This window comes from Gamsiella multidivaricata, assembly GCF_025024155.1.
Source record: "Gamsiella multidivaricata strain RSA 2152 chromosome Unknown BC939scaffold_43, whole genome shotgun sequence".
In the NCBI taxonomy this organism is placed as follows: Eukaryota; Fungi; Mortierellomycota; class Mortierellomycetes; order Mortierellales; family Mortierellaceae; genus Gamsiella; species Gamsiella multidivaricata.
In genome coordinates this window covers 267987-289285 of record NW_026251751.1, presented here as the reverse complement: position 1 = coordinate 289285, position 21299 = coordinate 267987, and the positions used below count along the sequence as shown (strand labels likewise).

The window sequence follows — 21299 nt, the reverse complement described above, 5'->3', positions numbered from 1 at the left end:
CCATGTTGTGTCATTCTCTCTCTTCGTCCAATTGCTTTACGCCCATCTGCAGCTCGTCCTTTTGGAGCTCGTCCTCGAAATGTGCAAGGCTGTTTGCATGCAATGCTAGACTTTAAGTCAGGATGATTAGAGATTGCTAAATCACGATAGGTAATACAAGGCTATAGTCTATGATCTATTCAGACCGGGTATCCGGAGAATGTCCTGAGATCCGTTTTACAAGATACTCATAAACAATTGCTCTCAGTAAGCTCTTGATGCTCACCTTGTGCATTGTTCAAAGCGTCTTTGCAATTGAGGAACATTTGGAGGTATCACCACCCGTTCGCTTTTTCAACCTTCTTCCATGATGAACTGAGAAATGTATCTGGGCTTAACTCACATATTTGACGCTCCAAAATTAGGAACTAGGGAGATTCATTCAGTTGGGCTGTAACCATTGGATTATTTCTCGATGCACAGGGCAAGAGCGACGCGTATGGCGCTGCACGAAAGGTCGTTTGTAATAACCGGCTTCTGAATAATACCTCCGATTGGCTAGCAGCCTCACTACCTACCGTGGCAAGAGACAGCAGGGTAACTCCCATATTCGAAGCAACAACCTCTCAATCTCGCTGAAACGGAGACAGGGGCTCATGGAGCTACAGGACGCGTCTGACGACAAAGCAGGTCTTGGTGTCACCAAAGACCCACTTGTAGTGAAGCCAAAGGGGCGTCCAAGAGCCAAACGTATCAAGAGCAGCAGCGAGATGTCGCGACCATCCAAAGGATTCCATCCTGTTGAACAATAAACGAGTGCTTTTTCATTTTTTTAAACGAGGTCCCGCAGATTATCCCCGCGAACAAAAAAATGCTCGAATTATTCTTACCTGGGTGTGAGAATAACCGGCTCACGCCCCTGTAAGATGACAAAACGATAATCTCACGGAGGGTAAAAGGTTCAACAAAACAACAAAAGATAACGCGGAAACGTCTGTAATTGCCCACTGCAGGGATCGAACCTGCTACCTTCTGCTTACTAGGCAGACGCTCTACCAATGAGCTAAGCGGGCGGGTTTGCTGAACGATGCAATAATAAAACTTATATGAATGTAACATTTCAGACAAGCGCACATTCTACAAGTGCATTTTTCTTTAAATGCACGATTTATAAATGCATACTCTTTATCTTCACAACCCTAAGGCGGGCGAGCCTGTGTGGTACAGTAGTATCACGCGAAGCTTCCAGAGAACAGTGCTGTGGATCCTAGTTTCGGATCCAGCTTGGTGCGGTTGTTTTTCGGCACGGGGGGCCGTGTATAAATTACCTTTCGGATCGCGGGCAGCAGGGGATTGGCTCCCTCCTGAGAGAATGTTCTATTCTGCTCAGGTTCGTACGCCACCGTGGGCTACGAGGAGATTTTTCAGAACTATCACTCGGATTTGCCAGAGCCGTTCTCCAGCACTAAGGTTACGGGGGGGACTATTGAGAGAGGAGACTAAATAATTTACTTCAGAAATCACTCGAGGGCCGCAGTAACATCGTAAGGAAGCCGTACATATATGCCGGATCGAAACATAAGTTGAATATTTGCCGAATCAAGTCACACAGGAGAGAGCCAGTCCAAAGGATCAAGATATCAAGTTAGCAGGAACAGGACGACCGAGGCAGGCTTGCGGGAAAATACGCGGGATTTATATGGCGCCTCCTACCATTGTTCGGGACAAACAGGAACATCCTGACCAGCGAGAAATAGTAACCCCCATAAAATAACCAATAAACCCTGGCAAAGATTGTCCATTGGAAAAAAAAAAAAAAAAAAAACTCTTTATCTTCACAACCCTTTATGTTAATAATAATCTATCTTAACAACCCTTTACTGCATTTGTTATAAAAATAAAAAAACCTCTACTGTACGACTCCTTACTTGCATCTTCCCTACCGCTTGCATTTTTTTTTTTTGATAAATAGGACCCAGGGGGGCATCTTCCCTACCGCTTGCTACACTTCCGTTTACCGTTAATAACAAAAGAAAAAAAAAACTCCACTTTCGTTTACCTTCACCGTCGCACGCCGCTTCTAGATACTTCGCCCGCACTGCACCCACCCTCCCCTTACCTTTTGCTCTCAATCAGTTGTCCTTCTTTGTCACCTTCACCTATATGACAACTGTTTTTTTTTTTTTTTTTTTTTTTTTTTTTTTTTTCATTGACGCCTGATCCCCCAGGCCATCTACATGGCAGCCTGGATAGGTACTTTACTAGGATCACAGGATCACGTTACATAGAAAAGACCGTCCGGCGACCTATGTAAAGGGGACCGGACGGTGCTATTAAAGATCCCTCTCTTTCCTTCTTTGTTCTACCGACAGCTTTGCCTCTTTCCCTTCGCTTCTCTTTCGTTCGTTCTCATTTCACAATCCCCCCTTGTCATTTTCGTTTGTTCTGTTCGTTGCCGTATCGACTGTTAAGCCCAATGAACTCCTTCGACATAATTGTAGCTGCAAGAGCACGATCAATGTGTCTGTAACAAACGCAGTCTTGCACTAGTTCCTCGTTCGCCACCGGTCTATGGCTCTTGGTTAAGATTCCTAATTCAGCTATTGCTTCGCCCAGCCGATTATCCTTCGCTGCTACCTTACGCTTTCTGTTTTGCTACCTCACCCTCGTATCCTCTCTATCTACCCATCCTAGTTTTATAGTTCGCCCGTAATACTCAAGCCGGACTTCTGACAGTCTTCAGACCGCAGGAGTATTTAACTAGGCAATCTACATATGGTTTCGGCGTGCCTATCCTGCGCGCGTCGAAAATAAAAAAAATAGAATAAAATGGTCAAATGGCTGTAATATTTAGCAATGTAACCTGGGATGCTGTGGTCGTTGTTTAAACTGTCAATGAACGAATGTCTTTCATTTCGTATTGCTACTATCTTCAGTAGGTCGCAAGCATCCTTTCAAAAAAAAAAAAAAAAAGAAAAAAAAAAAAAGTGCATTAGTGGAGACCCGGAGCAATGTGCCTCAGCAAGCTGTATTTCCGTTTCTTCAAATCATAGTTGAAAAAAAAAAAGAAAGATATGCATCCGCTGAACAGCTTCTTGGTGAGCATGCATGGCTGATACTTATGCTGGGTAATCGATAGATTTGGATTGCTTTTTTTTTCTCTCGAGTCGATTGACTCTGCGAATTTATCAGACCTAACTTGCAATGATCTACTACAGTCCAAGGCAGAACCGATCCACAGTCGCCAAAAGATAGGTAGCAGATTTGGATTACTGAATCGTAGTCGAAAAAAAAGAAGGCGCATGCAAAGATGGAAAAGACCAAGCATGAGCGAGAACGCACACTATCGTCAGATTAGATCGTAGTCTTGAGTATTCCACTTCTCAATGAAGGCTGCAACCTAATTGATGGAAATAGCTGTGCGCAACATGCCACACAGGATATCTTTTTCCCGTGATATGGGAACGTATCCATCGAAATCTCAGTTCTGCCATCTTGATTGACATCACCACCGCCAATTATCTTCAGGGCCACTATCATGACCATTGCTGCAATCACTCCATTTGGCCCATTTTGTTTCTGGCTTCTCGTCTTCAAACAACTCTCTTTTTTCCTTTAATTCAGCTGCACTCGCTGTTCGCATACGCACTGCGAAGTATAATAGTGGCTGATCCGAACGAAAAAGTTTTCGGAAGTACTTGATGTTCAAATAATCAGCATTCACACTCCCATAGACGGCAGGACTGGGGAATGCTGTGTTATTTGAGCTGGTATCTGCAAGTCTTCGACAATGCTATAAATGCCGCAGATGGCAGGGACATGGCGCCATTCATAAAATGACGGCTATAAAGAGTGCGCTGGTGTGGCGTAGTAATGCTGGTTCCAATACAAAGAGGGTGGGGAGCTCAAAGGCGCCACCAGCATTGACACAACACATTCTCATGTCGAGCAAAGCGACACAGAGTGACGAGCTGTGTCCAGGGGAAAGTGTAAGGGAGCCATATAGAGCTGCGCAGAAAAAAGGATCTCCATCACTTAGTGCTATCAGTAAAGAAGACCAAGAGGTTGTAATGAATACAATGCGTAAAAAAAAAACATTCGATTACCCCAGAGAACTATACCTCGGTATTACGTCCATCACTATGAAGGGTCTGATGACTATGGATTTCTCATACTTCCGATCTTCCTTCCTCTAATACTTGATAGGGCCTCCTTTACTTTTGTAGACCATCGCTATGCGCTGACGCATGCTGTCGTACAGTTATGAATAAAGTCTATGGGAATATTTGTCCAAATGTCCTGCACTCTCTCCATAGCTCTTCCATGTTCGCTGGAGCCTATGGGTAATGCCCGAGCTTTCGTTTAATATGCGTCCACACATACTTGATCGGATCAAGATCTGCTGAGTAGGCAGGCCACTGCAGGGCTTTGATCTTGGTCTTGGAAAGGAACCTCTTGGCGGCTTTTGCGGTATGAACCTTGGCATTCTCATGCTGAAAAACGAATGTTGTCGTATCCATGTCATACCCATCCCTGGATTGGAGAACATAAAGGCTGAGGACATCCACGTATGTCTCAGCGTTGATCCTGTTCCGGAGCCAACAGGCATCCCCTAAGCCGTAGTAGGTGATGCAACCCCAGATCATCATTTTGCCGCCGCCACCTTGCTCGGTCTTCTTGGTTTGAAATACTCTGATCGTCTTGTTCTCGGGCTTAATGTCGTAGAATTCCCTTCCGAAGGACCCTATCTGCAATATATTAGAGGGTTTTCGGAAACGGATTTACATGATCGGGACGGCGAAACGCAAAACTAGTTTTGCCATAAAAAATAAACTTATCGTCCGTCCCTGTGTGCAACATGCTTCATCGGAGCTCCTTTCTTTTCCTCATTCACTGCTGAAATCGCGCGACTAGCTACCTCTGTCGTTGACCTTTATCTCCTCCATTTGGAGGAAGTTAATGAAGACGTCGATATAGAGGAAACGACGACCCTATCAGACCTCATCTTAATGCACTACGACCGCAGCATCTCAATCGACTAGATATTGAACTGTCTACCAGGGATTGTCGCAAGCTATTCCGGTTTACCTTACGACAGGTCCAGGAAATGTCGGAACTCCTCTTACTTCCACCAATAATCACAACAAAGGATAGGGACAACGCAGATCGACGTGAAGTCCTGGCGATAGTCCTCGCTCCCCTTGTATACCCTGGTTGTCTTTACAACCTTTCACTTCTTTTTGGAAGATCTGTCATCATTAAGCAGGACTATTGCTCACATCACCAAGTTCATCGTAAGGAGCTGGAGAAAGTTGCTTATCTTTGACCATGTTAGGTTAACGTCTCCGGTTCTTCAACATTTCACAGCTCAAATGTATGCATCAGGTACCACCCCTCCCCTCTCTCTGGATTGTTGCTGCGACGGATCCATGAGGCCAGTAACCTGAACCACATTTGGCTAACGTGCTCTCTATAGTGGCCACTACAAGATCCATGGCTTCAAATTCCAGTCACTTCTCACACGAGACTGTCTCACGTCGTTGACGGAGACATGGACAGAGGTTATATGTTGGATTTCAACAATAAAACATTTCCCTGATTCATTGCAAAAGCTATTCCACAGTTTCTGACCCAACCAAATCACTTTGGGGTAAAGAGAGAACCGGGGAAGTGTCCTTTCTCTGGAGTTGAGACAACATTTCGTGTTTCGGTCACTTCTTTGTGCCAAAGAGCTATGAAACGTATTTTGCATTCCTTTGCCCATCGACAATTCTTCCTATGTTCTCTTCTTGTAAAGGGTAGCAGATGGTTACGCTTTTCTGAAGAGCCGTTTACTTGTATTCTTTTCATTTATTTATTGTTTTTTACTTCGGAGTCTGTGCTTTATTCAAGGGCACCGTATTGCGTAATGGCCGCTACAATAACGATTAGTGTCTGAACGAACAAGAGCCTGCGATAAGTGTTGTATAGTTTTCACGACGTCCTGAAATCAACCGCAGCTCTGCGACCGCGTACGAAGCCCTGGAAGAAGCCGATTATGGCGTTCCTGAATGCATCATTTTGGAATCGATTACTCCGGACGTTAAGTCCTCTTGACTATTGCTCTGTAGATCTATTCGTCTCCATTCTGCATTGTGCTCCGCTTATCGCTCCTGCACCTGCTTCAGCGCCACTGTCGCTGCCGATGTCGCTGTCATCATGATCTGTGGGCATTGATGCTTTTCCCAAAGCGATCAAATGGGGAGGCCGGTGGCCTACGACCCGGCTGCTGGGGCTTTGGTGCATTGTCTAGTGTCCAGCACAAAAGGAAAAAGTACTGTTGGCAAATAGATCGAGACTCGTAGTGTCATGAATGAGTTCATATGTAGAGGAATAGTGCTTACCTTGCTGGCGGTTATGGTTACGGTTCGACTTGAGTGTGGTGGTGCTGGCGCCACTCTGTCCTTCTCCTTTGCTCCTTTCTGGAGCTCCACTTTCTTCCTTCTGTCTTCCTCCTCTTCCTCCTCCTCCTCCTCCTCCTCCTCCTCCTCCTCCTCCTCCTCCTCCTCCTCCTCCTCCTCCTCCTCCTCCTCCTCCTCCTCCTCCTCCTCCTTCTCCTCTTCTTTTTCTTCTTTCTTTCTGTTCTTTTTTTTTTGTTTTGTTTTTCTTTTCCTTTTTCTTTTGTTTCCTTGTTCTTGTTCTTGTTCTTTTTTTTTTTTTTTTTTTTTTTTTGCTTTCTTGGTGTTTTTATACAGCTGTCATCGCCCTTCCCCTCCTTTGCTCCTCCTGTACTCTCCCATCGACCCTTCCTTAGCCCCCCATCCATTGCACTCCGCCCGCACTCGTTTTGCTATCCCTCCTCACCATTCTTCCCCATCATCTATGACTTTACCCCATTCGCCCTCTCCCTCTTGTGCCCATACACACTGGTCATCCCCCGCAGAGGACCAAACCTCGCGACCACCAAACCCCGAGGGTTCGGGGCCGTCTCACCTCAGCTGAGAGAGGGTGGTCTGCTGTGTGGTCACTGACAGCACTGCCCCTGCCTCCTCTCTACCCGCTCCACCTCTACCTTGAACCCATGGCGCACTTACCTCTTTGCATGTGTCCACCCTAGGACTAGGATCCTTGACCGATCGACGCGCTCTCTCCCTCTCGCTGCCCAGCTGTGGAGCATTACTAGGCCTGATCTTGCAGGGACATCGCCGCTACCACGAATGGATCAGTTAAATAGTGTGTCAGTATATCGCTGTTTTCTGCGTGCCGCACTCAGCACACATACATCTCTTTATCCAAGAGGACATGCACAAACATACCTTCGTCTTCCATGTGTCATAGTAGTTTGCCGACCATGGGTCCGCCGGTGTGCTGCCTCAAAGACAAAGCCATCTCTGTCGAAGGTCTGTTCCAGAGTCCTTTACTAGGATCAGGACCGCTGGACATCCCTTGACCATGATGTCTTCGCTCCGAGCATCACAATCAGCTGGCCTATGTGTCGGCGAGTGTCCTTTCGCACGACCGTGGTCGAGTCCCCCCAGGACGATGAACCTGGATCAAGTTCAGGATCGGGGAAAACGGCGGGGACGCTGTCTCAGCACCAGGCCGTGCATCCAACCAGGCGAGCAAGAGAGAGCACGGGCACGTCGACGATCTATAGAATCCCTGGACACAGCAAAAAGTAAGTGTCTTGTTTGACCCCAGGAACAAGGAGGGTGGACAGGAGAGAGCCGGCTAGGGTGCAGCACTGGGCGACCAGCACAGCAGGCACCCAATTCCAGCTGGGATCAACAGTCCCTCAGCCTCGAGGTCACTGGACCGCGAGAGGACTCATGCGAGTGGTGACCAAGTGTGCAGAGACACTCGAAGGGGAGGGTATTTTTTGGATGGGTTAAGGGCAATCATTGACGACAGGGAAGGTGGTGGGAGGGTTGAGTGGGGCGGTGGAAGAGGGGAGGGGATGGAGAGTACTTAGCTTTGAATGTTTCAATTTGCTTGGTTTGCTTGGTTCACTTGACAGGCTTGACAGGCTTGATGGGATTGCCATGGCCCGGCGAGTCTGGCTTGCCCAATAGGTTGGGTGGGGTGAGCCAGGGCCTCTTCTCAGCCGAGACTGGCAGAGACAGAGGCCAGTGGCTAGAGGAGAACCAGTTCAGACAGCAGAAGACAAGAGGACAGTCAGTGTGTGAGTGTGTGAGAAAAGGAACACAGGCGCCAAAGTTGACTCCCAGTACAGCAACAGCGAACGGTGTATGTCAAACATACCTTTGTGGCCATCTGACTCACTCTTCTTGACCATGGCGAGTCCCAGTGGACTGGGCCATGCTGCACCTGAGGTTGCTGTAACTGACCAGCTGATATGGTGAGCTGGAGGAGCGAACCTCTCTTTGCTAGAAAATAGGTGTTGACACACAAAAACAAGTGCAGAATGAGGTTACGCCATGAGGATCGAGCCACAGACACAGACACAGACACAATCTACGGCACAAGGCACAGAAGCAGAACCACCAGGCACAAGGCACCAAGCATCAGGCACGGACAAAAAAAGAAAAGAAAGACGAGCAGTGCCACTTTGCAAGGAAATGACACCAAGAACATATCTTTGTGGACTCGACCGGTCATCGTTGTGGTCGTCGTTATGGTCCTACTACGCTGCTGTTGAGGATTGCTGCAGTGAACTTGACGGGCGAAGCAGGCTAAAGATGCGAGAAATATAAAAAGTGGGCTCAGACATAGACACGCACAGCCCCAACAGGCTAGAAGAGAACATCCTGCAACCACAGGCACAAACACAATGAGCAAAAGCACAATGAGCAAATTCATGAGCGTCGTAACATACCTGGACGATGCTGCCTGGCCATAGCACCGAGTAACGGAGTGCACTTTGGGACGGGTGCATCGGTGAATGTGTGGTTTGGAAGGGTGGAGAAGAGTGTGAGAAAAGAGGACAGCCGCCCGTGGGAGAATTTTGAATGGAAGGCAACGCGTCAAAATGTAAACAAACGAAAATAAAAATGAAAATAGACGCGTCGAGTGACGTTCTTCATCACCCAAAGGCGTGTCCTCGCAGTGCGCACAAATAACATGAACCCACAGCTAGAGCACCGTCTGGACATGCGTATATTCGTCCTACAAGACCATTGTTGCTGTGCTTTAAGCACAATATCAATGGGCTTATTATGAATGGTGCTTTAATGTAAAGCGCTGATGTTTTTCAAAGTGATGTCGTTGCAGACTTTTTGAGTGCGGCCAGGATATGTATATTTCCCATTATATAGGTCAATGGTTCCGAAAAATGTCACCTTGGATTGTGAGAAGAATAATAAAAAATCGACAAGGTAATGTTCGCTATAGAGGAAGACGGATTCTTGCTTGAATATTGGTCTCGAGCACCGGCGATGGGTCAAACAGAAGAGGAAACCTAAAGCGTTGACAATGTAATTTGCACAAGTGGGTGGGGAAGGCGGAGAGGCGTCCTCTCCGACCAACAATGAGATCCAACTATGCGAGCCTGTGTAGCACCGATCCAGCCTGCTCGTCAAAATATATATTCGACGAGGACGATAGGGGGTTGGAAAGTTCATTTGACTAAGTTCTTCTCAAATACTATGTGGGTTTGACCATGTTTCTGACATCCGATTTTTTTAGACTTGCTTTCGGCATGGCGTTCAAAAGCCAAGCTCCATTGATATGCCGTTGTCGGTGCTGGGACACAAAACTGTCAGTGATGGAGAGGTTCTGGATAGATAACTAATGTCGGTAACGCATACCAATGAGTTAATAGCATTTCATGTTTTTACTGCTGTGCACATTGTGGTTGTTCCGATGCTTGTCTTTCAAATAATATGGCCAGCCCAAAAAGAATTAAAGAGCACGTCCTAATCCTACACATGCTCCCCGAAGTCAACAGTACACCGACTTCTACAAACCAGTTTGGAGACAAAGCCTTGCCATACTTAGCCATTTTTCCCTGCCATTTAATGGAACCTAAAGTTGTGGTACCTAATGCGAGCGAAACCTATGCGAGCGATCCTCTTGAGATACCAGGCGCGGAGGTTCACGCGGCGGAGAAAGAGCGATTGCAGAGTTGGAGATATACTCACTAAGATGGAAATGATCCATGTTTTGTATCCAGCATGAAGGCTCTGACATGTCGGCTGCATATGTGAAGCCCTGGATAGCTATCACCATTGTATTGGCTAGCGAGGATCCTTTCGTAAAGATAAAGGTTCCAGACGACATTCCAGGTACGATTGACATGAGTAGCGGTTGCAAGGTCGTGCTGCGATAGGTTACGGGCGATGACGTGCACGAGCTAGGAGATCGAAAAGATCATATCAACAGGTATCCTGAGCGGCGTGCTGTCGATAGTGTTGCTTTCTGTTTCCGCAAACATCTTTGGAAACCGAAAACGGGGTAAAAAAAAGAGAGGGGTAACAGTGGGCGGAGGCATTATACAAGTTTAAACGGCCGCAAAAAGGATGGACATTCAAGGCCTGTGCGATGTGCACATTGACCATCGTAAACGAAAGCGATTCTTGATTCGGACTCTTGGATCGCACCAACATCGTATCGTCCATGGTTTTAGTGCGCGTTGTACCATACAAATAGCTTTATTATAATATATCGTACTTACAATGGAATACAAAAGTATCCCTGCTGACAATGGCAGAGATAATACTGACGGGTCGTGAGGAAACATAGCTGACCCTACCCCTCACAATCCAGTTCAGCAACAATGTCATGCCGCGCTCTTGGGCCATTATTCTCTTCTTTTGTTTCATTCTATAGTATAACGCCTTGAACGGAATACACAGAATAACTTTTCGAAGATTCAGCGCAAACGAAAAGTCCTCCAAGATTTCATATGTCATCGCTTCACCCTTGAGTTCGAGATCGAGAAGAGAAGTGAACAAGCACAGCCGCTCCCTGATCAACCCCTGGTCCTCAGGTGCGTATGGTTTAAGAGGGGGCATATCTGCTTGTCTAGATCCAGCACTGCGCCGCCAGCGCTGATAGTCGAGTGGTTGGATATCAATCCGCAGCATCTCCAGCACCTTCGCACAAGGCCAAGGCTTGCACCCCTTGAAAAGCTCGATTGTACCGGCTTTCGTGCCCAACAGGTTCAAATTGCGCAAGAGAAGACAGTTCTCGAGTATCTCGATGGCACTACGGCTGGTGATCTGAAGACATTCCTCCACATCGAGTTCAACAAGGCTATGCGAAGTCCCTGCTGAAGTGAGTGTTGGAGGAAGGTGTGCCAATTGATGGAGTGCCAAGTCCCCGAATTCCGTGTATTTGACGTTGACCTTTTGAAGCCCGTGGTTGACCCGCATCATTTCCGCAAATGCCTCGTCCGTTGTAGGCGACATACGCTTGGCAGTAAACTTCTTGAGATTCGAGCATGCTTTTGACACAGCGTTCAAGAGCCCCGAATCGCCGACTCGAGAACCACCTTCGGTTACTGAGACGCGCAACGCAAGCTCGATCTCCTGGATGCTGGCTTGATTCCCGAACATGCAGTTCCAGTTCTGAGCGCCAATGTTGTTCTCATCACTGATCTTGACCTTCCTGAGATTTGGTGTGTGCTGAAAGAGGCGGCGGATGCAGGGATGTGGCTGTTTCGAGTCGTCCAAGCAGGATTGTCGTGGTCCTAACATCACATTGCCCCAGCTCAATACTCGGAGCGACGTGCTTGCCCAGCCGTCATCGTCCACTTTGACCAATTCTGGCGCAACATCGACGGTCAAGCTGCTGTTTTTGATGCCGTCAATCTCCTCGACTTTGGCCTCGTCAAGTTCTTCGACTAGTGAGTTGATTGCCAAGGCCAGTGACTGGAGATGAGAGCATGATTTAAGCACGAAAAGAATATCGTCGATGCGGACATCTGTCAGGGCACTCCAGTAAAAGTCCTCCAGGTGCTTGAATGCAGACACAGGAGTCATCTGGCACTCCAATGGATTTGGCGAGCGTTGCCCCAAGATGGTATGCAGAACTCGAAGCTGTGGTGCTATCTCTCCGAGCTCCTGAAGCTGAAAAGTGCTCAATTTTGTGCTGCAGAGGAAGAGCGAGTGTAGGCTGGTGGTAAAGTTGATAAGGAAAGCGAGATTGTCCCATTCTATGGAAATGAGCTCGAGACTCTTGACATGATGGCCGTATGAGTGCATGCTGGGGTAGCTGCGAGTCTGCTGGTACTCGCGGAAGAATAGCTTTTCATAGAGATAGGGAACCCAAATGGTATTCCAGGCACGACTGACGAGGACGGCGGCCTTAAGATCACTCTGTGTGAGATAGCCGGCGAGAAGATGTAGAAGTTCAGGGATGAAAAAGAAGGTATCCTGAGAGATCCTTGGTGTATCGATGTCCACAACGCAGTTATCGGATTTGTTGGCCTTGGGCATGACTGACGGAGGGGAGAAGAGAGGTGGACAAGAAAAATGGCGATGGTGGTGGCAACAGATAGGGATAGGTCGATTGACCTCTGCTGGGCTCACCGCATGAGTCCGATAGGTTTGTTACATTGCCACAAATGTGTACCACCCTTTCTTTTCTCGCCACTTCCAACATGCTTAAGTTGGCGCCGACCGTCTCAGACCGTGCTCAAGCAGCTAACCGGATGATTTTACGTCCTAGGAGGACCAAGAACAACAACAGCGTTGACACTGCTCCAAAGATGTTCCAAAACATTGTCTTCTCGATCCCGGAGCTTGTTCACTTAATCACCGACCACCTGGCAAGGCGCGATCTCACGGCCCTCATCCGTGTCAACTGTACCTGGAATAGCATTTGGGTTCCTTATCTCTACGAAAGTCTATTTTTTCCCCAGTGCGGATTATTTAACGCCTATCCAGAGATCAGCAAATACGGAGACCATGTCAAGACCCTCGGTCTCTCGCGCACAAGATGGATCAGCGCCCGCTACCTTCTCATGTTTACCGCCAACCTACAATCGCTCAGGATCCGATTCGGGGTCTTGTATACTTCATATATCGAGCAGGTCACGGAGATGGTGCCACAGCTTCGAGTCTTACATGTTATCCTGGAGCTATCCTTATCGCAGCCGTCGGACTGTCAGATGGCATCTGTAGCGACTCTCAAGAACCTGGAGGACTCTTACTGGTACTCCAATGCCAACCTCCGCATCGACGATATTCTTTTGGTGTTCAGAGATTGCCGTCAGCTCAGGTCGTTGGTTCTGGAAAGGGTCACCATAGTAGAGGAGCTCAAGGACGTCCGCAACGAGCAGGAGCCATAGGGGAAGAAGGAGCGCACTGGGCTGATCAGGGTGGATGACGAAAGTTGGGTGAACACATCGCTTCGGTCGTTGACCTTGAACACTGTTACATGGGACTCTGAGGATTCGAACGCTAAGCATCCTCACTTTCATCGTTTCAGCACCTCCTCAACCTCGACTGCCTTAAACTCAGATGGAGGATCAACGTCATCGCTCAGGACTGGAGTGACATCTTCGAGGATTGAGCCACCCTACATAGAGCCATACCAGGGTCCCATGCTACGACCATTGCGTTGGAAGCAGCATCAGGGACGACACTTCAGCGACGGGTGTGATGGTGGCGATGGCGCATGAAGACCAAGCTCTCACACAATTGACACGTATGTCTCGATCAGTCCATGTATCGCCAGGAATATCACACAGTCTGGTTACCTTTGACATTGAAGGGTGTATGGTGTTTAACAGCGCCAGTGCTTCTATGTTTTTGGAGAACTGCACGCTCTTGCGCAGATTGAACCTGTTGGGCATGATGGCGAGGACAATCGGGCTCTTCAAGGGGAGTAAACCGTGGCCATGCGCCAATGTGCTCGAGAACCTGTGTATGGGTATCCAACCGCTCGAGTATCAACCTCTGCAGTATGGAAGGCCCCGACATCCGCTCAGGTTGTCCACATTCGGGGAAATGCAGCCAATTTGGGGACGGCTGTGTTCGTTCAAATCCCTAGTTGGTCTAAAACTCCGGGGCGAAGCATTAACGCTTGATATGATCCAGGACTTTAAGTTTGCGCCAAACCTTCGGGGAGTGGACCTAGATTCCCTAATAGCCACGGACATCAGCGATATACTTCGAGAGGCGGCTCCCATGTACGGCCAAGCCCTGTTCCCGAACTGGATTGTGTCGTCTGATGTCACTTACTCCTCCTGGCGTCGAGCCGTCGCGGTTACAGCTCATCTGGATAAAATGAGTCATATGTTCCGATGGCAAAAACGAGCCCTAGATTGAAATGCCGTGCGCTACATCCATGTAAGCGGGCCATCGAACTGAGAAGTTCAACCGGCCGAGCTTAATAAGTCGAAGACTCGATAGGATATTTAATCTAGCTCAGAACAAGAACCAGACAACCCTTTCCAATCCAGGCTTGTTCTCTATAGCTCAAACAAGAAGTGTCCATGTATATACGGCACTCAGAGATCGAGCTTGCTTCATGTAACAAAAAGGAGGTGCTGTGCTGATACGCTGATACGAGGCGGTACTTCGATCAAAATAGCAGCTCCACAAAGAGACTCCTACACGTGATATCTTGAGCCAGGCTGGGCTGTTCCTCCACCCTTTTGTTCTTTACGCAACTGAACGCACAGTATTTCACGAGCATGAAGACACATACGACCTCCTATGGTCAGCCAGCGGAGGACGACATTCGCCAATTGATCAAGTACCAGTCTGCAGCCAGAAACCATCATGCATGGACTTGTCAACAACGAACGAAACAATTTATTCAGCAGTGAGAAGAACTGGAGTGGCGATCCAGCCTTGTTATCAAACGTGAGAAAAATCCGCCAGGGGGTTTATTCACCAACCTTGCAACCATCGGTCCCACAGGATCAAGGAAAACCATGGTATGCTGCCAACCATGCAGTATATGCACAGGTGGAAGCCGAACCTATATACCACTGACAGACATATATCACGGACTCATACCAAAGTCTCCGACAATGGATTGGGTGCTGCTCTTGAAGACGTCGGAGAGTATCGCGGCCTACCTGGTTGGACGTTTTGTAGAACGAGTTGAGGCTTTCGGTCGAGAGGAGATGGAAAGAGCGATGTAGTGTCACAGTGGCATGGGAAAAGTCCGAGGACATATGCGCGGGGATGAAGAAAGTCGGAGTCCAGGTAGGAAGTGAGGCCCAGGGCTTTGTGAGACAACAGTCCCAGGAGGAGGTTACGGCGGCGGCGAGAAGGAGAGCAGATAGCCGCCTGGTGGACCATCTCCAGGGAAGGGTGGTGTTGAACGAGAGGGAGAGAGGGAGGAGGATAGAACCCATATTGGCCCGTGATCTTGACTAGAAGAGGACCCATCGGACGCGACAGGTTGCGTAGCGGTTTTGGGCCCTGGCTCAAGTATTAGAAACCATGCGACTCAGAATGTGCATCATAGGTATTTGGTTCCTCACTTTACATTAGCTTAGTGGGAACCTTTTGTTAGCTATCTTTAGGTAACTATCGGCCGACTGACAGTCCAAGCCGAAGCTTGGACAATGCAGCATGTGGCACGCCTGCACGCCTGGGGGGATCTGGCATCAATAAAAAAAATAAAAAAACTTTGTCTCCAACTGCACTCACTTCCTCAAGCGCTCCTGACCACAGCTCTTATTGCATAGGATAGATGGGACAGACATACAAGTTTGTTTTCTTTTTTTCTGATAACTAGAACTCACGAGGATATGTGTGATTTATTAGTGAGGAACACTAGATTAGGAAACCCTATTGCTAGAGGCATAGAAAAGGGTGCTCAATAATCTAATAAGCGGCTTTTGCCGCACCGCTGCTTGTCACTCGCAGCTCCAATCCCCTTCACAATCCCCGTCAGCATGAATGGTAACTCGACCCCACCTGGGGTCGATGACTGAGCCCTGCTCCCTACTTGGCCTGTTGTGCGCAAAGGTTACCTTTTAGCCGCGCTCCTCAATCATCAACAATTTACAGTTGCCGGTGCGTTCCATCACGTTGAGCTCCACCTGCTACAGGCAACTTTGCAGCACTCGCTTGTCCGCTCGCTCCTCGATCTCTTTCACATCCGATACGCGTCGCTGTCTCCTGGGGGATCCAACGAAACCATTACCATTACGTCTGTGCTCTCCAACACAGTTGCGTCCCCGGGCGCGTTTGCTCATGGTAGTGATCCCATTTTCTCTTCCCCTGTCGGCGGTGACTTTGCCTCTTTTGTTCCAGATTTCTGTCCGTCCGAATTCCTCGATGGCCTTGACAAATCGACCGACCATGTACCTCGCAATCGAGGTGGTCGCCTTGAAGAGATTCGCTCAGTCTTTGGTGAGAGCCGCTGGTGTCAGTCCGTGGTACATATCTTGAACCGTCCAGGCCGCTTGGTCGTCGTCCCTTGTCTCGTCCTCCACACGGCCGAGTGTGTTGCTTGCTTGCCGTATCGCCGAAGCTCCCTTGATCTTGTTCTCGAGTGCTGTCCAAATGGTCTTGTCTGTCATCTGTGTGAAGCTTGGGACAAGCGTGCAAGTAGGGGGAGGGGGTTTTATAAAAATTTGTCTCTTGAGTCAATTGACCCTGCGAATCTATCAGACCTAACTAGCAAAGATCTACCGCCATTGTCCTCACCACCAAAGCGGAACCGATCCACAGTCGCCAGTTGACAGGTCACATTCCCTGGGCCCGCCCCTGGGGCCTGCGCAACAATTGCCACACCTCATCAGTGTGTTAAAAGCTGAAAACTCCTTGTTACAAAAAGGGTATCTCCCCCATCCCCTCCATGGTTGTCAACCGCTTCCTCCATTGCAGGCAGTTCAGCAGCATCCGATCCGCTGCGTTTGGGTCAAGCATGGAGCCAGGGCAGCTCCAGTTTGCATGGCCAGCGAGTAACGCACCACACGGACATGTTTTTATTTTTTTCATTAACATATATCCACATGAGCCCTGGCATGCAAGTAAGGGGCGTGCAATTATAGAATGTGCAAATAGGGAATGCGTGCAAATAAAGAGAGGTAGTAATATGTGAAATATCTAAGACTGTAAATAACAGTAACTCTTAAGCTAACATAGTATAATGGTTAGTATATCTCGTTGTGGCCGAGACGATCCTGGTTCGATTCCAGGTGTTAGCATTTTGCTTCCATTTTTTTTTTTTTTTTTTGGTTGGTTGGTTCTGCTTGGTTGTGTCCTTGACGTGTCCATTGAGACAGTTGTAAGGTCTAATTGTTCGTGATGATCTCTTTCGTCTTATAGAAGCACTGGGTTTGTATCCTCGCTGGCCGTTGATGCTGAGATAGCTTTTCGTAGCTTCTGCCAGCTTATTCTTTCCAGGGCAAGAAGAGACAAAAATGACAAAGCAGCAAACGTTGTGTTTTTTTGATTACAATTACGATTATGATTATAATTATATTTTACAGATAGATTAAATAGCAAAATGGCGACTCTCGATGGTATAACTATATGTAGGTGATGAGAAAGCCAGGTATTCTGGTTAAGTAGAAGATGCCTCCTGAGTTTTGGGCGGTATCGTGGCATTGTATAGAAGCTGCTTCTTGAAATACTGCACCGTCAATGACGACCCAAACAACCGCTTGATGATCAACAAATGTCCTCCGCCCTGTCCCCCCTTCTTCTCCTTGGCCTTTACAATATCGATCGAAAAGACACCGCAGCGAGGCATGAGGTGTTGCTTGGATACCTGTTCCATCGACCGGCCTGTCATAGCTGCGCCGACCTGATGAACCAGTTTCTGTAGCGCCACAGATGGCGGAGTCGACCATCCCTCACCGGGGAGATCCTTCACAAAGCTAGTGCCACAGAGGATCCTGGAGGACGAATGCAAGTAATAGGAGACCTGACAGGCCCGCAAAATTGGCACCAAAAACTGTAGCAAACTCAGTTCCTGATCTCGTCGGAACAAAAAGTCGTTCTGTGCAGATCCATCCTGAGCAGGCACAACCCTCACGCGATTCTTGCGGAGCCGTGGCTGATCCCGATCGATCTGCCAAACCGGGCCAATGGGACCGGCAGCTGTCACTGCAGAGTGGTTCCCAAAAAGTGACCCGTTCCTGTCATAGCCATAATAATAGCTGTCCGTGAGCGACTGTCGCTTATGGGATTGCTGCCGCACAAGCGTGGCTCCACTGAGTCGACTGTTTTCAGACATGCTGCGGTCCTCAGATAAGAATGGTGGCAGCTGCTGGTTCACTTGTTCTGCGGTATCCTCGTGAAACCAGGGGTCGTTTTCGAGAACTGCGAGAGTACGTCGGTGTGCGCTGTCCGGTGCGAGGAGTGTCCGAAGCGTAGTTTGCAAGCCAGGGCTGAGGTTCAGTGGTGGCCGGAATATGTCCTGTGTGATCTGCAGCTTGACATCGCGTTTTGTCGCGCCCATAAAGGGATCCCGTCCAACGGTCATTCTATAAAGGACTACGCCCAGACACCAGATATCAACTTCAGGGCCTGTGTAACTGGAACCGCGTGCAATTTCCGGTGAGTAGTAAGGAAGTGATCCTAAAGGGCACGATCAAAAAATAAAAGTTAAAAGGTAGGTCGCATTAGGTATTGTCGAAAAAAGGGCCGATCTAAAATGGAGTAGATTAAAAGGGAGCTTCGACCTTACCACAGATAGTGTTGAGCCGGGAGCGATAAGAGAACGTATTGCCCAGTCCGAAATCGATCAGCATGGCTTTGCCGCTTGGCATAAGAAGAATGTTGGCGGGCTTGATGTCTCGATGGACGACGAAACGCGAGTGGCAGTGAGAGATGGCGCTTGCGAGTTCCCGTGCTATCCTACGGGCTTCCCTCTCGCTAACCCTTCCATGGTCATGGTTCTTTAGGTGCTGTTCAAGACTGCATCCTGTTATGCCATCGGACAAAACATATGTGTTGAAAAATGGGTAAGCGTGATGCCTTGAAGGAGGTGTATCTTGACATCGACATCGACATTGACTTCCGTTTTACCTTCAATATATTCCATGCACACATAAATTGTGAACTGGGTCTCAATGACCTCGTGCAGCTTGACAATGTTGGGATGATCCAGGGACTCTAAGAGTTCGATTTCGCGCCGTAGCCGGAGTAGGATATCGGATTTGTGTGCCTGCTTGTCAATGACCTTGACAGCATACTGTTCGATAGATCAAGTCGAGAGAGAGAAGACCAGGATCATTGAGTAAGTATGGGAAGAACGGTGTTGCTGAGGGTGTCCATTGTGGTTCAGATAGAAGACGGTAGTGGGATTAGGAATGGGGTCTAGTGGTACTCGGCAAAGAGAGAATTTTGGTATGTGCTGGAGTACTTGATCGAATGGAGTACGGAGTATGGAGTATGATGGTCGCATCTGAGACCAACAAGGTTGCGTGCCAGTTTAATCTTGTATGGTTATAGTGCATAAGGCATTTCCAGATCCACCTTATTTTGCATCCAATTGACGTCCATAGAGGGATGCTAGCGTCGACTGATATTATCGTCTCTGCTTATCCCCCTTGCCCTGGCACAATAAAGGAACGTTGTTTTCAACATGTCTCCCTTCGTCTCCGCATTCGCCATAGGAGGGACTGAACCGATGCAAGGGCTAGAAGCGTCGAAAATGTAGACCGGTATAGAGGCATGTTCTCGTCTACTTACCAGCTTCTCTGTGAAAAAATGCCGAGCAAGGTGGACCAAACAAAAACGGCCATGCCCCAGTGGCCTCAAGAACGTGTAGTGCGCTATGTGGGAGAAGACAAAATTGAGTAATGTGAGACCAACCATCTAGGGGTTGAGATGAAAAAAAGAGGCGTTGGACAATCGACCCCGCCAACATGCCGAAGGGCACATCAAGTTGCACTCTTACCGATTCCTGGCAAGGATGCATCTGGCGATGGATTCATCCCGGGCGCAAATTTGTATGGCGAGGAGTTTATGTCAAGATGGTGGTGTGATGGTAGACCTCGTCGACCGATGAGAACGAAAGGGGAAGAGAGATGAGAGAGTGAGAGGGAAGCAGGGATGGAGGATAGAGCAGTGGAGATGGTGTCCACGGGAGTTGGATTGAGTGGTATAGAAGAGAGAAGAAGGCAAGGGTCCTCGGTAAGTTGGTTCTCTCTGACCTCCACTGCCGTGTTCTTTGAGCAAGAGCAAGGCGGGAAACAGGCGAACTGTGGTCGCCAGTGAACAACAATAAAAAAGTCGCTTGGACCGAGGGACCAACCAGAGCACGTTGCCGGACTGAACCAAATCTGCCACATCACCCGTTCAACTCACATTCGCATAAGCACAATTTTGTGTGACACTAATACTCTTTTTTGCTGAACACAAACACAAACAAACAAAAAAATAACTTCCAGAAGAGAGTCGAACTTATCTCCTCATGCATATGTCGTCGTACCCGACCTCTTCAAACCCTTAGACGCGCTCACCGCTCCTTTTTTTTACGCCTCTTTCTTCTTTCTTCTATGCTCACGTTATGATGGTCCGAGTGGAGCAACAGTCATGTGGACCAAGCAGTGCCACCGTTGCTTCTAGTCTCGAACGATCCAAGTGTGCATTTGATGCCCAAGGGGAATGTTTATCGCACAAAAATCTGAGAATGAAAATCGAAAGAAAGCGACCAACCCTGGAACAGATAAACAGCCTCTGGCCTCTTGGTAGCTCCAATGGCTACAAAAGAAAAAGAATCCTTCGGGCATATTCCAGAAGACTACTTGTCGTCTTGAAGCGCCATTTCATCCTTCACCGTTCCATTTTCATTTACATGTAGAGGTATACGTATTTATATCCATCTCTCTACGCGCTTCCAGCGGAAAGTTGATCCGCAGAGGCAATTGATATGGACGTGTTTGAGTCTTGTCTCTTCAGCCTCGATCGCGTCAACGGTGTGGTCTAAAAATGACAAGATACAGTTTCCTACAGCTACAGTACGCGTCCTATCCTGACGACGCATCAGTATTTTGCAGTTCTCAAAAGTTCAATAAGCATCCAGTTTCGACGGTATCAAATGATTCATGCTGATGTTGCTCACGTTTCGCGCCCAGCAGCTCTTGCAAGTAAAAACGAGGGATATCGCCTTAGCATCCTGAGACTTGAAGCGCTTCAACGTGGTGCTTCTAGAGCCCTCCGTATCCATAGCATCCGTTATGCCATGCTCCTGTGCATTGGGTTGAAAATGAACACGTAAGCCGTAGCGTCCCAGCTTGTGTTCCATGGCATCTGCATTCCCATCCAAGACGTACCAAATATCAATCCAATGCTTCTGTGTGCCATACTCAGAACTTTTTCCGGAGGAGCCTGGTCTTTGCCTCACTCCTAGAGACGCGCTCGAAATAAAAAAAAAATGTCCTGTATGAGCTGGCTGCCACGATGCTCAGCACTATACAGAGAGTCATTCGTCGCAATGTTTTCGCCTGTCTTTTC

At 48.2% G+C, this 21299-nt stretch overlaps 7 protein-coding genes and 2 non-coding genes across 9 annotated transcripts; 5 read left to right on the top strand and 4 right to left on the bottom strand.

Moving 5' to 3' along the window:
* Window positions 1-980: 980 nt before the first annotated feature.
* On the bottom strand, window positions 981-1052 carry BC939DRAFT_t116. Its single transcript has one exon. It is a non-coding gene; the product is annotated as a tRNA-Thr (tRNA).
* A 101-nt stretch (window positions 1053-1153) lies between these two features.
* On the top strand, window positions 1154-2003 carry BC939DRAFT_455335 (uncharacterized protein; the record flags this gene model as incomplete). Its single annotated transcript, XM_051556176.1, has 3 exons — window positions 1154-1449; window positions 1597-1735; window positions 1959-2003. 3 exons carry the CDS (start codon window positions 1154-1156, stop codon window positions 2001-2003), a joined length of 480 nt encoding a protein of 159 aa, XP_051411051.1.
* Window positions 2004-4833: 2830 nt separating this feature from the next.
* Window positions 4834-5577, top strand: BC939DRAFT_455333 (uncharacterized protein). Its single transcript, XM_051556175.1, has 2 exons — window positions 4834-5364; window positions 5456-5577. Exon 1 carries the CDS (start codon window positions 5087-5089, stop codon window positions 5303-5305), a length of 219 nt encoding a protein of 72 aa, XP_051411050.1. The 5' UTR covers window positions 4834-5086; the 3' UTR covers window positions 5306-5364; window positions 5456-5577.
* A 2643-nt stretch (window positions 5578-8220) lies between these two features.
* Window positions 8221-8852, bottom strand: BC939DRAFT_529932 (uncharacterized protein). The gene is made up of 2 exons (XM_051561545.1): window positions 8795-8852; window positions 8221-8651 (listed from the first exon to the last, which is right to left on the bottom strand). Exons 1-2 carry the CDS (start codon window positions 8814-8816, stop codon window positions 8434-8436), a joined length of 240 nt encoding a protein of 79 aa, XP_051411049.1. The 5' UTR covers window positions 8817-8852; the 3' UTR covers window positions 8221-8433.
* A 1395-nt stretch (window positions 8853-10247) lies between these two features.
* On the bottom strand, window positions 10248-12356 carry BC939DRAFT_493971 (uncharacterized protein; the record flags this gene model as incomplete). Its single annotated transcript, XM_051559585.1, has 2 exons — window positions 10248-10270; window positions 10592-12356. 2 exons carry the CDS (start codon window positions 12354-12356, stop codon window positions 10248-10250), a joined length of 1788 nt encoding a protein of 595 aa, XP_051411048.1.
* Window positions 12357-12484: 128 nt separating this feature from the next.
* Window positions 12485-13210, top strand: BC939DRAFT_529930 (uncharacterized protein; the record flags this gene model as incomplete). Its single annotated transcript, XM_051561544.1, has 1 exon — window positions 12485-13210. One exon carries the CDS (start codon window positions 12485-12487, stop codon window positions 13208-13210), a length of 726 nt encoding a protein of 241 aa, XP_051411047.1.
* Window positions 13211-13571: 361 nt separating this feature from the next.
* On the top strand, window positions 13572-14192 carry BC939DRAFT_504277 (uncharacterized protein; the record flags this gene model as incomplete). Its single annotated transcript, XM_051560505.1, has 1 exon — window positions 13572-14192. One exon carries the CDS (start codon window positions 13572-13574, stop codon window positions 14190-14192), a length of 621 nt encoding a protein of 206 aa, XP_051411046.1.
* Window positions 14193-16966: 2774 nt separating this feature from the next.
* BC939DRAFT_t118 lies at window positions 16967-17038 on the top strand. The gene has a single exon. It is a non-coding gene; the product is annotated as a tRNA-His (tRNA).
* A 238-nt stretch (window positions 17039-17276) lies between these two features.
* On the bottom strand, window positions 17277-20050 carry BC939DRAFT_455307 (kinase-like domain-containing protein). Its single transcript, XM_051556174.1, has 5 exons — window positions 19741-20050; window positions 19533-19615; window positions 18867-19032; window positions 18526-18762; window positions 17277-18416 (listed from the first exon to the last, which is right to left on the bottom strand). Exons 1-5 carry the CDS (start codon window positions 19775-19777, stop codon window positions 17398-17400), a joined length of 1542 nt encoding a protein of 513 aa, XP_051411045.1. The 5' UTR covers window positions 19778-20050; the 3' UTR covers window positions 17277-17397.
* Between the last annotated feature and the right edge of the window lie 1249 nt (window positions 20051-21299).

Coding starts and splice junctions, on each gene's coding strand:
- BC939DRAFT_529932 (XM_051561545.1), bottom strand. CDS start 8,816: ATGGCCAGGCAGCATCGTCCAG. Junction 8,652..8,794: donor GGCCAGGCAGCATCGTCCAG/GTATGTTACGAC, acceptor TCGCATCTTTAG/CCTGCTTCGCCCGTCAAGTT.
- BC939DRAFT_455333 (XM_051556175.1), top strand. CDS start 5,087: ATGTCGGAACTCCTCTTACTTCCACCAATAATCACAACAAAGGATAGG.
- BC939DRAFT_455307 (XM_051556174.1), bottom strand. CDS start 19,777: ATGAATCCATCGCCAGATGCATCCTTGCCAGGAATCG. Junction 19,033..19,532: donor ATTTTTTCACAGAGAAGCTG/GTAAGTAGACGA, acceptor TCTATCGAACAG/TATGCTGTCAAGGTCATTGA. Junction 18,763..18,866: donor GTGCATGGAATATATTGAAG/GTAAAACGGAAG, acceptor ATGGCATAACAG/GATGCAGTCTTGAACAGCAC.